We start from the raw sequence: 13,654 nt of genomic DNA, 5'->3' as shown, positions 1-13,654 counted from the left end.
TCTGCAAAGCTCCTGATTTCCCCTTCAATTTTGATTGATAGTCTTGCTGGATATAGTATTCTTGGATTCAGTCCTTTGCTTTGCAACACTTTGTATACCTCCTTCCATTCACTTCTAGCTTGTTGTGTTTCTGTTGAGTAATCATTTGACAATCTGATGGGTGTTCCTTTGTAGGTAACTCTCTGTCTCTCTCTTGCCGCCTTTAGGATTCTCTCTTTATCATTTATATTTGCCATTGAAATTATGACATGTCTTGGCGTGGGTCTTTTGGGGTTGATCCTGCTTGGGACTCTCTGTACTTGCGTAACTTTTATCTTTCCCATATCCGGGAAGTTTTCTGTCATTATTTCTTTGAATAGATTTTCTAATCCCTGCTGCTCTTCTTGTCCTTCTGGCAGCCCTATTATACGCATGTTACTTCGTTTCAGGTTGTCCCGAAGCTCTCTTAGGCTTTCCTCCTGCTTTTTAATTTTTTTCTCCAATTGCTGTTCATATTGAGCTTGTTTCTGTACCTGATCTTCTAACTCACTAATTCGGTCCTCTGCTTCTTGTAGTCTACTGTTGAAACTTTCCATGGTGTTTTTGATTGTAGCTATATCACTTTTCATTTCTTCCTGATTCTTGCATAAGTTGTTGATTTTCTCATCCATCCGATGTATAAATTCCATGACCATTACTCTGAACTCCTTTTCGGTCATGTTGCAAGCTTCAGTTTCACTAATTTCCTTTCTTGGCGACTCCACATTTTCTTTCCTCTGTGAGTTATTTCGTTTCCCCATTCTGGCTATTACCAGAAAGCTCAAGCTTCCGTTTGCGTGGACCTGGGCCGTGTGCTGTGGGGACTTCGCTCCACCCTAGTTTCACTGAAGTGCTCTGACACTAGGACGTGTGGCTGTCTTTGGTTGGTGGGAACCAGACTTGCCCAGGATCAGTGTCCCCAGTGTTCCATGTGGTCTCGTGTGCACGTTTAGAATCAGGGGCCCTGTCTGCACCACACTGTTGGTATGTGCCGAGAATGAGATCCTTAGCCTGTGCCAGGAGTCAGAGTTTCCCTGTGTCTGCACCAAGACTCGAGTGTCAAAGTCTCTGTTGCCTTGTGCGGTTTCTCGTTGAGAATCAGGGTCCCTGTGTGTGCACGCACCAACAATTGGGGTCGCTGGCTCTTAGTGTGAATGCGCTGTGAGTCAGGGATCCCAGGCAGCTGTGTCCGGCGTGCCAAATTCCCTGAAGTGGAGCTGCGTCCTGTGTGTGCTCTCTCTACTGAGCCAAACCAGCTAGAGCACACATTCTTAAAATCCTGAAGGTGAGCCGGCTCAGTGCACTCTCCCAAAGTCCCGGAAGGGGGGCGGAGTCCGTCCTGCGCGCCAAATTCCCCAAAGGGAAGCCCCTCTGTGCACGCTTTTAAGAATCCCCGAAGGGGGAGCTGTGACCCGCGAGCCAAATTCCCCCAAATTCCCCGAAGGGGAGCCCTCTGTGCGCACTGACAGATTTCCCCGATGGGGAGCTGCTTCTGTCCCGCGCGCGAGCGCGCGCCAAATTCCCTAAGAGGGAGCGCGTCCCTGCGCAAAGCTTGGCAGCTTGGGCCAGGGGCGGGTCTATCAGTTACTATGGCGCTGTCTGTGCGTGCGCCTGTGAGCAGCTTGTGCGAGGGGCGGGTCTATCAGTTACTATGGCGCTATCAGCGCCTGCGAGGAGGGGGATAGGCTCTTTGACTCACGGAAATCTGCCGGGAAGTCTGGATTCTTGTTGTCTGTTGGTCTGAAGCTGTGATAGCAGTTCTCTGTCCCCAGTGGCTGCAGGGTCCTGGTTTGTGTCAGAAGCCAGGATCCGAGTCTCAGGCAGCTCTGTTTCTCAAGATGGCGTGGTCTCCGCGTCCGCACCAGCCGCCGAGAAGTGTCCGCTTTGTGCGCGGGGCTCCGCCGTCTAGGGCTGCCCTGTTCGGGAGCCCCTTGGAAGACCTGCAGAATCTAACTGACCCTATCTCATACACACACACACACACCACACACATCTACACTCTCCTCTATGGGTTCCTCACTCACACTCTCTCTCTCCCTACCTTCCTGCCGGTCGCCATCTTTTTTTTTTTTTTTTTTCTCCTTTTTATTTCAATACAAAATTTCCTGGGCTATTTTTATAGAATGAGGGGGGAAAAAAACCTAGTGTTTATTTTCTTATAATTTTTCCCTCTGGATGGTTGTTAACAAATTTCTCAAATTGATCATACTTCAGATACCTAAAGTGATCCCCCAGAGGGCCCAAAGCTCCAAAATGACTAAGTGATGGGTGTGTAAGGGGCCCTAGAGTCAAGTACAATAATAGTGACAATGACCTTGGGGTCCAGAGAGACCTCCATCACTAAGCAGCTCTGGCGAATTGGGTGAATCCAGTAAATTTGTTGGCTTTGATGTCTTCATCTAAGTAGTAAAGCAGTTGGCATAAAGGGATAGAGTCCCTTAAAAGTGTACTTTATGGAAAATATTGTTCTGAGGAACTCAACAGGAAAATTATTTTATAAATTAAAATTAAACCTTGGGAAATACCAACCTGCATAGTGAAGCTGGATAAAATAAGTGTGTGAACCTTTTAAAGAGAGATTATATATAATAAATTGTGTATATTGCAAAATATTTCTCCATCCAAGGAAAAAGAAAAGGCCTATGGCAAGACAGAGCCAGCAGAGGGCGTTTAGTTCCTGAGCCTCTTGCTGAAGGAGCCTTGGTCCAGTCCAAATAAGGAAACAGTGAATTTGCTTTGAAACTTGCACTGCTTGAAAGATGTACTTATGCTACTAATCTAAGCAAATATTTGCTTGCATTTTTCCAGAGCTGTAAAGATAAAGGAGTATTTTTAAAGAAATAACTACACAACATTAGCATTTTAAGCATGATGAAACTTTCAAAAGAATGTATAGACACAATCTTTCATTGTGTGAAATAAAGCATTAATTTCATGCAGAGTATTTTAGAAGATCATTCTCATAGCAGTCCTTGAAAATTGTTTAATTTTTGTCTTCATTGTGTATATTTGAAGAATTATAAAATTCCTTTGGACATTACTGAAATGAAAAAATCCAGAACAAACCAGATACATATACAGAATAATGAAAATGCTTACTTTTACTTAAAAATAATCAGAATAGGGGATATGGACACATATCTAATACCTTAATCAATAAAAAAAATCAGAATAACATTAAAAGGAATTGTGGTTGGAATTGGCTACCATCCTTCATATGTTGGAAATTATTGCTAAACTCATTTAAGACATCAATTAAGAAACAAATAATTTTGAGCTCTGTAAATATGCATAAAAGAAGAAAAATCACCTAGTCACAGTAAAGATCACTGTGCATATTTAAATAGAAAAATTATTATAAAAATGGTTGTTCCAAAGCTTTTGTAAAGTATAACTGGATGTCATAATTTTCATCCCAGACACCGAGATACAATAGATATGAAATATAGAACCAGACTTCCCTGTGTGCAGAATTTGCAGTGACAGTTTGGAACACCGACTCCATGATTTTTAGACCCTCCAACCTGCATAGCAATAAAAGGAACGGTGTTAACAAACTACCATAAACTGGATGGTTTAAAACAACAGAAATTTATTGTCTCACAATTTTTAAGCCTACAAGTCAATAATCAAGCTGTCAGAGGGGCATATTCCTTCTAAAACCTGTAAGGGAGAATCATTCCTTGCTTCTTCTAGCTTCTGGCATTTTCCAGCAGTTCCCATGACTTGTAGGCACATGGCTCCAATTCCCATCTCCCAATTCACAGGTCTGTTGTCTTCTCTCTGTATGTCTCTGTCTTCTTATAAGGACGACAGTCATTTTGGTTTAAGGGCCTGCCCTCCTCCAGTATGACCTCCTGGTAACATAAGTAATTACCTCCACAATGGCCCTATTTCCAAATAAGTTCACATTCTGAGATATTGGGGTTTAGGATTTTAGCATATCTTTTGCAGGAAGACAATTTAACACATAACAGGAGGACAGGAGTTTTCAAAAGGTGGAGAACTTTGTAAGGAATTCTGTGAGGGGAGTAGTTGCCCTCCCTCTGGAGGGTTGGGGCCAGTTTCCAGTGACACAGCTATGAAAAGAGGACTCAAGGCAGGGGCACCTTCATGGGTGTGCAATTCTTGCAGTTGACCAGGGCCCTGTAATCTTGAAAGTCAATAATTTTGAACAATAGGTTCTGCATTTTCATTTTGCATTGGTCCCTACAAATTATGTAGGACCCCACTCTTAGAGCTTCCTATGTGCTTCTTATACTTGTGGGGTTTGGCAGGCTGTGACCTGACTCACACATGGCAAAGCTGGCCGGGAAACGGAATTACAGTGACTGCCCTGCCTGGGTCATCTTGCCTCTCTGAGTTGTCAAGCGATAAAAAGTGGTCCTCTTAGCACTGCAGTGAGAGGTACTTAGTGATGGGAATCTAGGAAGAACCACAGTCAGGAGAGGGAGCATCAAATTCTGCCAGGCCAGAGAACAGGAAGGAGCTATAAAGAGACAGTTCAGGTAAGACCTCTCCTAGACTTTTACCAACCTGGAAGAATCAAAAGCTAATTAGAAGCCTGGAGGAATTTGGGAGTGGGCAAGGGAGATAAGAATCAAAACAAAACAAAAAACTTAAGACAGTGAAATAGAGAAGTCAAGGCTGCCCTATCCCACTGCAGACTTCCAACCTGATCTGCCACTAGATTTCACTCAGAGTTTCAATTGATAATATTAAACAGACCAATCTAATTTCTGAATCGAATCCCCAAGGGATCTAGATAAGTAAGCAGAAAAATAATAAACCCAGTAGTTTTCATCAAGGGGTAGGGAAAGATGCATTATCTCTTTTGATACATTTTAAAGGGTTGATAGGTATTATGGGCTGAACTGTGCGCCCCCTCCCCCCCCACCCCACCCCCCCCCCCCCCCCGCCGACACCCAACAGGCATTTCCTTGGGGAAGTCATAATTTCAGTGCCTCAACATGTGACTATATTTGGAGTTAGGATCTTTAAAGATGTAATCAAGGTAAAATGAGGTCATTAGAGTGAGCCTTAATCTACAGGACACAGGCAAGCACAGAGGGAAGACCATGTGATGATACAGGGAGAAGATGGCCATCTATAAGCCAAGGAGAGAGGTTCACATAGGAAACCAGTTCTGTTGATACCTTGATCTTGAACTTTCAGCCTCCAGTACTCTGAGAAAATAAACTTCTATTGTTTAAGCCACCCAGCATGTGGTACTTTTTGTTATGGTGGCCCTAGCAAACTAATACAGTGGAAGACAATAAAACCCGAGTTGTTACAGAGATCAAAGTAATCTTGGAAAAAATCATAAGTGACACGGTCCACAAAATGGAATAAAAAGTCATTCACTTCTCATGTGAGAGCTGAACTTAAAATAATTGAATAAAAATTGCCATCTTAGTTGTTTGTAGAACTAACTTGACCAACAGATTACAAAGGAAGATATAGTTCTATTAAAGGAACTTCACTTAATCACGTTTTTATACTGTTGAGTAGAATGCATAACCTTTGTGAAGGATTTCCTTTGAAGATGTTGGCTTAAGAGGTTTCTTGGGCTCCGTCATTGACTTTTCATGTTCCTCTTCTGACTTGTGATTTTCAGAGAAATCCTGAGTAGCATACTGTAACAGCAATCCTTTCAAGACTAACTTGTTCAGCTTAAAGACTAGGGTTCCAGAGTTTATAAATGATTTGTAGAGCTGACTTCCTCCAATCTTATCAGATTTGGTTTGGGAAACAAAAAGACCCTGAGATCATCTTCCTTATATACTCCTTCTGGACTTTGCAAGAGAAAAAATAGATACCCACAGAATCCTGAACCATGCTTATCAGAGCCAATGGAAGAAAACAACTTAGTAACTCTCATAAAACTTTAATAATCAATGTTTATAAATAAATTACTCACACCAGGAACAAAGCAATAGAGATTACATAGTATCGGTTTGAATAGCTAACAATGAGTCTACAATCCACCTTGACATTTCTTGGATATTTTGAGAATTGTAGTCAAGCCCAGCCCACAACACATGAGAAAGATAAGCAGAGAGCCTACCTTTATTGAGCTCCCTAGAGAAGTTAATCCTACCACCTTCACAGACTCACTAACAATATTTAATAAAATTTAGATGATGTACTTTTGTTATGGAAAGAAAGATGTAAAGTGCTTTATGAAAAACATCCTTGTCTCTAAGTGAGGCATTGGGCACATGGTAGTGGGAACCAGGACTGCCTTTTATTGAGCTCCTGCAATTTACAAACTTTATTTTGTTGAACCTGTGTGCGCTTTATAAGGCAAGTGTAGTGCAGGAAAGATGGTGCCGGCAAATAATAAGCATTTCATAATTTAGTTTGTTAAATTGAAACTTCACAAAAACCTTATAAAACATGTGACACTGTCCCTATTTTGCAGTTGAGGAAAAGGACTTGGAGAGATAAACTAGCTTCACAAGATCACACAGCAGAGATCATGAAAAGTTCATTTGATGTGAAAACTTTCACAGATAAACCTGCTATACTGTGACTTTTTGCTTTTAAGAAGATATTATTTTATTAGCTGAATTTTATATTTTCAGGTATTTTCTTATACCGCTGACAAAGAAATCCGAACCGATGACTTGTGCTTGGATGTTTCTAGACTCAATGGACCTGTAATCATGTTAAAATGCCACCACATGAGAGGAAATCAGTTATGGGAATATGATGCTGAGGTATAGTATTTTCCTTAATTTACTTATTTTTGAATCTTTCAACTGAGTTAACACTGGGTGGAGCAAAAGTAGGTTTACATTGTGAGTATGTAAAACAGAGTTTATTCTTGTATTATTATTGATTAATTATTGTATTATTTTCCATAACAACAACTGTAATCCTACTTTTGCCCCACCCTGCATTTCAAATATATTTAAAACCTGAGTTATTTTTTTCTGCATTAGAAAAACTGCACTTTCAAGCATGTATGCTTATGCTTATATTACATAATATTAGATGGTGTATTATATAAATAGGTTTTTGCCAAAATAGTCTGTAAGTATAAAATCTAAATGAGAAACATAAAGTCATTTTTATGTGCTTAAAATTTGTCATCATATGTACATGCTCAACATAAATTAGGCAAAGGGCAGGCTATGCTTATCTGAGAGTTATGTTTGCAGATGTACATACAGAACAGTATCAGCAATAGTTTCATATTTTTAATTTTACACCGTTGTAATCTCTGATATTTTTGCTTCTCACTTTAAAGGAAAAAAGAAAAATCTGACAAGATTTGCTTGAACATTCTTTATAATAGTAAATACTTTGCAAAATTCAGTAAACTAATTAGGTACATAATCAGTTAAGCAGCCTCTTCTCAATATAGCACATCTTTCTGAGAGAAGAGAGGGAGGGGAAAAACAATAAAATTACTGGGAATTTATAGGCAGGCAGTGTGTAAACACCAAACCAGCCATCAGATGGAGCTAATAAAAAAGAAATATTTTCCTCTGCATGAGGAAGCTATCTTGAAACAGCTTCATTTCTTTCATTTCTCTTTGCTTAACAAAGTGAATTTGTCGTCTGGGTTACATTTGCCACATTATTAAATGGTTGGTGACTTATTTAAGATAAGAAGTAAACCTCATTCTTACATGATAAATCATACAATAGAGGTAAATGAATTTCCCAAATGAAGTCTCCTATGAAAGCTTAAAATACCCTGCAAGAGTAACATTTTAAAAACGAATCTGCAGATTTGTTGGTATTATTGATATTTTAACAACGTCTTCTTTTTAAAAACTTTTTGAATGTCATTTTAATTTGCATGATGTTGTAATTTCTTAAGTGGAATATCAGAAAAACCTACTGAATTCTTAGATGATTTGAACCTAGTTACAGAGGGTTAAAGTTTGTCCCTAAGATTTATATAATATTACCAAGTTTCTGGGACATAATTAAGGCAAACACCATGAATCCTTCCTGTGTCGCACCACTGTGTTTCATCCAGACTCTCTGGTCCTCTCAATACTTAGTCATCTTCTTTATCTGACCACCATTATTTTTCTCGTCAACTATTGTCATCACCACCCTTTATAGTTAGACTGCAGAAGACATTTCCTCTAATAATACATGTGAGTAAATTTGAACCTTTTTTTAGTCAGTTCCCTACCTCTTCTATGGGGAGAAGTGCAGATAAATGTACAGAAAAAGGAGAAATCCTGAAAGAAGTATTTTTTAAAAATAAACTTTTTGTTGTTATTGTTGCACTTTAGTTTTCACCAGGATCCCAAGACTTTATTGGGCGTGTACTAAAATAAAGAAAGCTAGCATATAATTTTAAGAAAAGGGGGAAGAATGTACATATTTTTATAAGATGGAGTGTTGTTGAATTTTAGAATACCACTCAACCTTTAAACGTTTCTATAACTTTTGAGTGGATAATGGCTTTTATAGTCATGACTCAAGTTTCTTCATTTCTGAAATAACTATTGTTGCTAATTAGGCATATGTTTTTATTTCTATTTCTATCAGCCAGTAGGAGGATTATTGAATACTAAGGGATTTTGAAAGAAAAGTGGAAAATAAAATTGGTAGCCTCAACTAAGATAAAGAAATGGTTTTTGTAAACTTACTAATTGGATGAGTGTTATCTCTTGTAGCATTTTTAGATTATTGTACTATTTTGTATCATAGAAATTTTGTTTCTACAACACAAATAAAGCTTATACTATGTCTTAAATAGTATTGAGAAATGTTTATTTTTAAATTATCTAATCACCTCAATAATTATATAATAGTTTAATTTGCTGTCTTACATGTTTATGTTTTCAAAATTAAGTTGTGATATTCAACTTGTCTAAATTAAAATTTTTAAATCATAATGTAAATTTTTTGCCAAATTTATAAATGTATAAATCATAATATAGAGAAGTCACAAGAGAATAGAATATTTGTAGGAATGATGCATTGCCTTTCTGGGCATTTCAGTTTTGAAATAAAAAACATATTTTTTGTGAAAAGTAAGAAAAATGGAAATGACTTTTTTAAAAAAAATTGGAATATATTTACTTTTTATGATCATTCCTTCTTCTAAATTTTAGGGTTAGGGCCACTTCAGTCTATGGAATGGTCCCAATCTTTGCTACCCAATGTGTGATTCTAGGACTAGTAACAGCACCTGGGAACTTGATAGAAGTTAAGAATCTCAGGTATCACCCTGGACGCACTAAATCAGAGTCTGTACTTCAACAAAATCCCTAAGGCATTCACATACATAGTACAGTTTGACAAGGACAGGTCTACACAGTGGCCGAATATCTACTAATCTTCCTTAGTCTTTTTATACACTGTTGAAAAATATTGCAAAGTTAGGAAACAGCATATATGTACTTAGGAAAATGGCAAGGCTTCCCGGAGAGAAGGGGGAGGGAACAGGAGCAGAAGGTGAGAGGCGCTGAGTCAGGAGAGAGGAGTAACTGCCAAGTATTTCTAGTCTTTTCATATTCCAACCAGTGAAAAGTAGACAAGTGCTGCTTGCCACTTCTTTAATTTATTCTTTATCTATTGCTATCAAAGGCAAATTATTCTTTTTTTGAGAAACCTCTGAGGTGGTGCAGTTTCAAAGCAGAATAAAACTTGGTGGTGTTCACAGAATGATAGAGCTGAAACTTCCCTTAAAGTTCTCTTCTTTGAGCCTTTATCAGCAGAACTCTAAAGCACAAAGATCACCCCACTAGCAGCGGAGGCAGAATTAGGTCCTAATAAAGTATTCAAAGAAAGCTAGTTATCACTGCAATTGTGAATCTCACAGTGTGAACAGCTGAAATATTCCATCACCTTATCTCCTGGAATCCTTTCAGCCTTAGAAAAGTAAGTCATAAATAGGAACAGAATTGTGGGAAGATCCAGAGAAAAAATGGAAACTGTGTCATAAAGACTCAAAACATGTAGTCTATTTAACTGCTTTGTTTACTTTTTTAGATGGGCAGGTGGAAGGGAGTGGAAGGGAATAACAGTATACAGAGTTTCTATAATCTGTTTTCTCATACAATTCTAATGATAGTCCTATTTATAATACAAAAGCATAATATGCTAATTAGACCGAAGCTGGGGCTGTGAGAGAAGCCCGGGTCCGGGTGCCTGCTGGTGGCAGGAGGGAAGCCTGGGTCCCAGGTACCAGAGGGAAGCTGGTGCCGGCAGCCGGGAGAAGGAAGGCCTACTCTTGCATGAATTTTGTGTATTGAGCCTCTAGTAAGATAATAATATTTTACTTGTATTCTTCACATTAGTAAACATAAGCTTAAAGTATTTAAATGCCTTCTCTGGGTTTGCACACTCCAGGTTTCTAGCACTTAATTGAGCATTCTTTCCACATTTTTCCACATTCTTCTTGAGGTCATTGAAAAACTAGAAACAATTAGATGCTCTCAATGATTATGATCTGATGAGTTAAATGTACAGTACTATAAATGGAAGAAATAAATTATATCCATTATTTGTGTTACCAAATTTTATTCACATAGAATTTCCCCTTAATCATTGGAAAGATGTTCTGCAATAAGCATTGTCTATTGAGACAAACAGTCATAAAACTACTTTGTCAGTAGGATCTAATTGCTTAGACCAGTGGTCCGCAAACCGCGGCTCACGAGCCACATGCGGCTCTTTGGCCCCTTGAGTGTGGCTCTTCCACAAAATGCCACGTGCGGGCGCGCATGTACAGTGCAATTGAAACTTCGTGGCCCATGCGCAGAAGTGAGTTTTCGGCCTGGGCGAGTCTATTTTGAAGAAGTGGCATTAGAACACTCAAGGGGCCAAAGAGCCGCATGTGGCTCGCGAGCCGTGGTTTGCCCACCACTGGCTTAGACTTTATCCATATTCATAATACAATTCATATATAATTGCTTCTACTTTTATTTGAATGAAATAGAGTACATGTTGGTAAGCAATGTATGTCTTTGGTCAACTTTGATTAAAAATATAGTGCCCTATTTTCTTATTGAAATATTTCTCAAATAACACAACCATAAATTTAACTCAGTATCACCTATTCCTAGCTAAACATGTTTGATTTGGGGGCAAGCGAGCATCATTAGCAAATCTGCAAAGTCCTCACCTGATCTAGAATCACCTGAATAAATTACCTGAACACTTTGGTGCTATGAAAACGCATTGACTCAGAGTTAAGTCAAAAAGGGAGCGGGGGAAGCCTACATTTCATCTCACTGAACCACTTTAAAAATTATTTTCATAAGGGTCTGTCATTCATCCATTCTATTTAATTCAGGTTTTCTTATATTGTATTTGAACATTGCAATCATGTTTCAATCCATTTGAAATTCGCATTTTCCTGCAATAAGTGCACATAATCACAGTTCCTTTTGAGCATCCAGGCAGCTACATACAGTGTGACAGTCTAATTTTGGAACAGAACACTTTTGCTCAACAAACACTATGCAACAAAATAAAAAGGGGAGCAAAATATGATGCTAAAAATAAGTCTTGTTTTTCATGTGACTGAGCAAGTTGACTGAGAAAATATTGTTATGAATTCAATATCCATCTGTATCAAGTGTTTCAGAGTCATAATGCAAGGAATTTATTTTTAGTAGGTAAAATATGTTGGATTGGTATTTACTGAAACCACAGCAGCTAATATGTAGACTTTACTTATTACCTCTCTTATTTACCTTATCAGAAAGCAGGTAAATGGGAATATAATTTCAAGGTAAGTGATCTATTAACTGGCAACCCAGCCATTTCCCTGTGTAGCACTCCTAATAAAAATAGTTGCTTGATTTGCTTTTCGAAGGCTGCCTCTATCAGACAAGTGTTACCTTTCCATATTCCTATTGACCCATAGCTGTGATTTCTTATGTAGAATAAATTAGTGAATAGGAAATTTAATAGTTTAGTATTACAATTTTAGTTCTTGTTTATTAAACATTTTACTGATTTATTAAACTACTCATTCTGTTTTAACAAATGCACAGGTCACTTTATCTGGAGATTTAACATTTGGAATAACAACTTTATTATATTAATTTTAAATGACCGTTATTCTGTACTTGATCAATAGAGGAAATCCTATTGTATTTACAATAATAATATTAAATTAAATATCTGTAACAGTATAAATTAATCTTTCTTTGTTTATCCCTATGTGTAATCATTTAGGTTTCATTTTAAACTTTTAGTATGGCATCTTTTAAACTGAGACCTGTATGATTGGTTCTTCAGTCAACCACACAGTCACTCCTGTTTGTATTTTAATACAAAGGTACAAAGGTCTCATTTTATAATTTACTAGAGGCCCGGTGCACGAAATTCGTGCACGGAGGGGGGTTGTCCCTCAGCCCAGCCTGTACCCTCTCCAATATGGGACCCCTCAAGGGATGTCCGACTGCCCGTTTAGGCCCGATGGGATCGGGCCTAAACGGGCAGTCGAACATCCCTCTCACAATCCAGGACTGCTGGCTCCCAACTGCTTGCCTGCCTGCCTTCCTGATTGCCCCTAACCACTCTGCTGCCAGCCTGTTTGCCCCCAACTTCCCTCCTCTGCCGGCCTGGTCACCCCTAACTGCCCTCTCCTGCAGGGTTGATCACCTCCAACTGCCCTCCCTTGCAGGCCTAGTCCTTCTCAACTGCCCTCCCTTGCAGGCTGGGTGCCTCCCAACTGCCCTCTCCTGCTGGCCATCTTGTGGTGGCCATCTTGTGTCCACATGGGGGCAGGATCTTTGACCACATGGGGGCAGCTATATTGTGTGTTGCAGTGATGATCAATCTGTATATTACTCTTTCATTAGATAGGATACCTCCAAAGCACAATGAGTAAGAATCTGAAGGTTTATGTGGCTTCTATTTGGTTTCTAGGACAAAGTTCTTTCCTTTACCCACCACTCACTTCTCTCCTTTTACTCTTGAATGTTAATTTCAACATAATTTTTGTAACACCTCTTGAAAAGGATCCCACCAAGTTTTTGATAGTCCACATGATAAAACTTACAGAATAATACAGCATGAGACTTTCATTCTCTCACTAACTTCTTCATATAACTGTAATTCCTCAGCCTCTAAAGAATGAAAAAGGAAAATAAAAGTGCCTTCTCTCATTCCAAGGCCTTTCTCAGTCAGGCAACCACAAAAAGAAAGAATGAGCCTACAATTCATGTCATGAAATCTCTATCAGGCATAATTCAAATCAAATCCCATCATGCAAAGTCTGGGATACTTAAAATGTATAAGAGAACAGTGGTGACCTGGGGGAGAACTTATGAAACCTTGTCTCCTGCTTTTGCTGACTATTCTTTTCCTTATGCTAGACTCCAAGTCCCTATCGGGGACTTGGTCAGGCGGCTGTGGGTGCTAACCCACGCCACCTGGATCCGTGATCCGGTACCTGGGCAGGCCTCTGCGGGTGCTAACCCATGACGCCTGCCATGGTCTGTGATCCATGATCGTGGACCTGGGCAGCCGGCTGTGGGCTTTAACCCACGCTGCCTGACCTGGTCCATGATCCCTGATAGGGGCTTTAAGTCAGCTGCCACTGGCAATGGCTGACTCGAAGCCCTTATCCAGGACCTGGTCAGGCGGCTGTGGGCGCTAACCCAAGCTGCCTGCCCTCCTCCGAGATCGGTGATGGCGGACC

The 13,654-nt window shown here is 39.4% G+C and overlaps 1 protein-coding gene across 4 annotated transcripts in view; it reads left to right on the top strand.

Moving 5' to 3' along the window:
* The window catches only part of GALNT13 (polypeptide N-acetylgalactosaminyltransferase 13), a 504,499-nt gene that overhangs the window by 479,083 nt on the left and 11,762 nt on the right, over positions 1 to 13,654 (top strand). For all 4 annotated transcript variants that reach the window (XM_079782941.1, XM_079782940.1, XM_079782939.1 and 1 more), the window contains exon 12: positions 6,606 to 6,740. In XM_079782941.1, the coding sequence (XP_079639067.1) occupies positions 6,606 to 6,740 (135 nt within the window). The remainder of the gene's footprint in view (positions 1 to 6,605; positions 6,741 to 13,654) is intronic.

This window comes from Cnephaeus nilssonii, assembly GCF_951640355.1.
Source record: "Cnephaeus nilssonii genome assembly, chromosome: 10".
In the NCBI taxonomy this organism is placed as follows: Eukaryota; Metazoa; Chordata; class Mammalia; order Chiroptera; family Vespertilionidae; genus Cnephaeus; species Cnephaeus nilssonii.
Note: the sequence above shows the minus strand (reverse complement) of the source record. Positions and strands in the feature narration are given on the sequence as shown.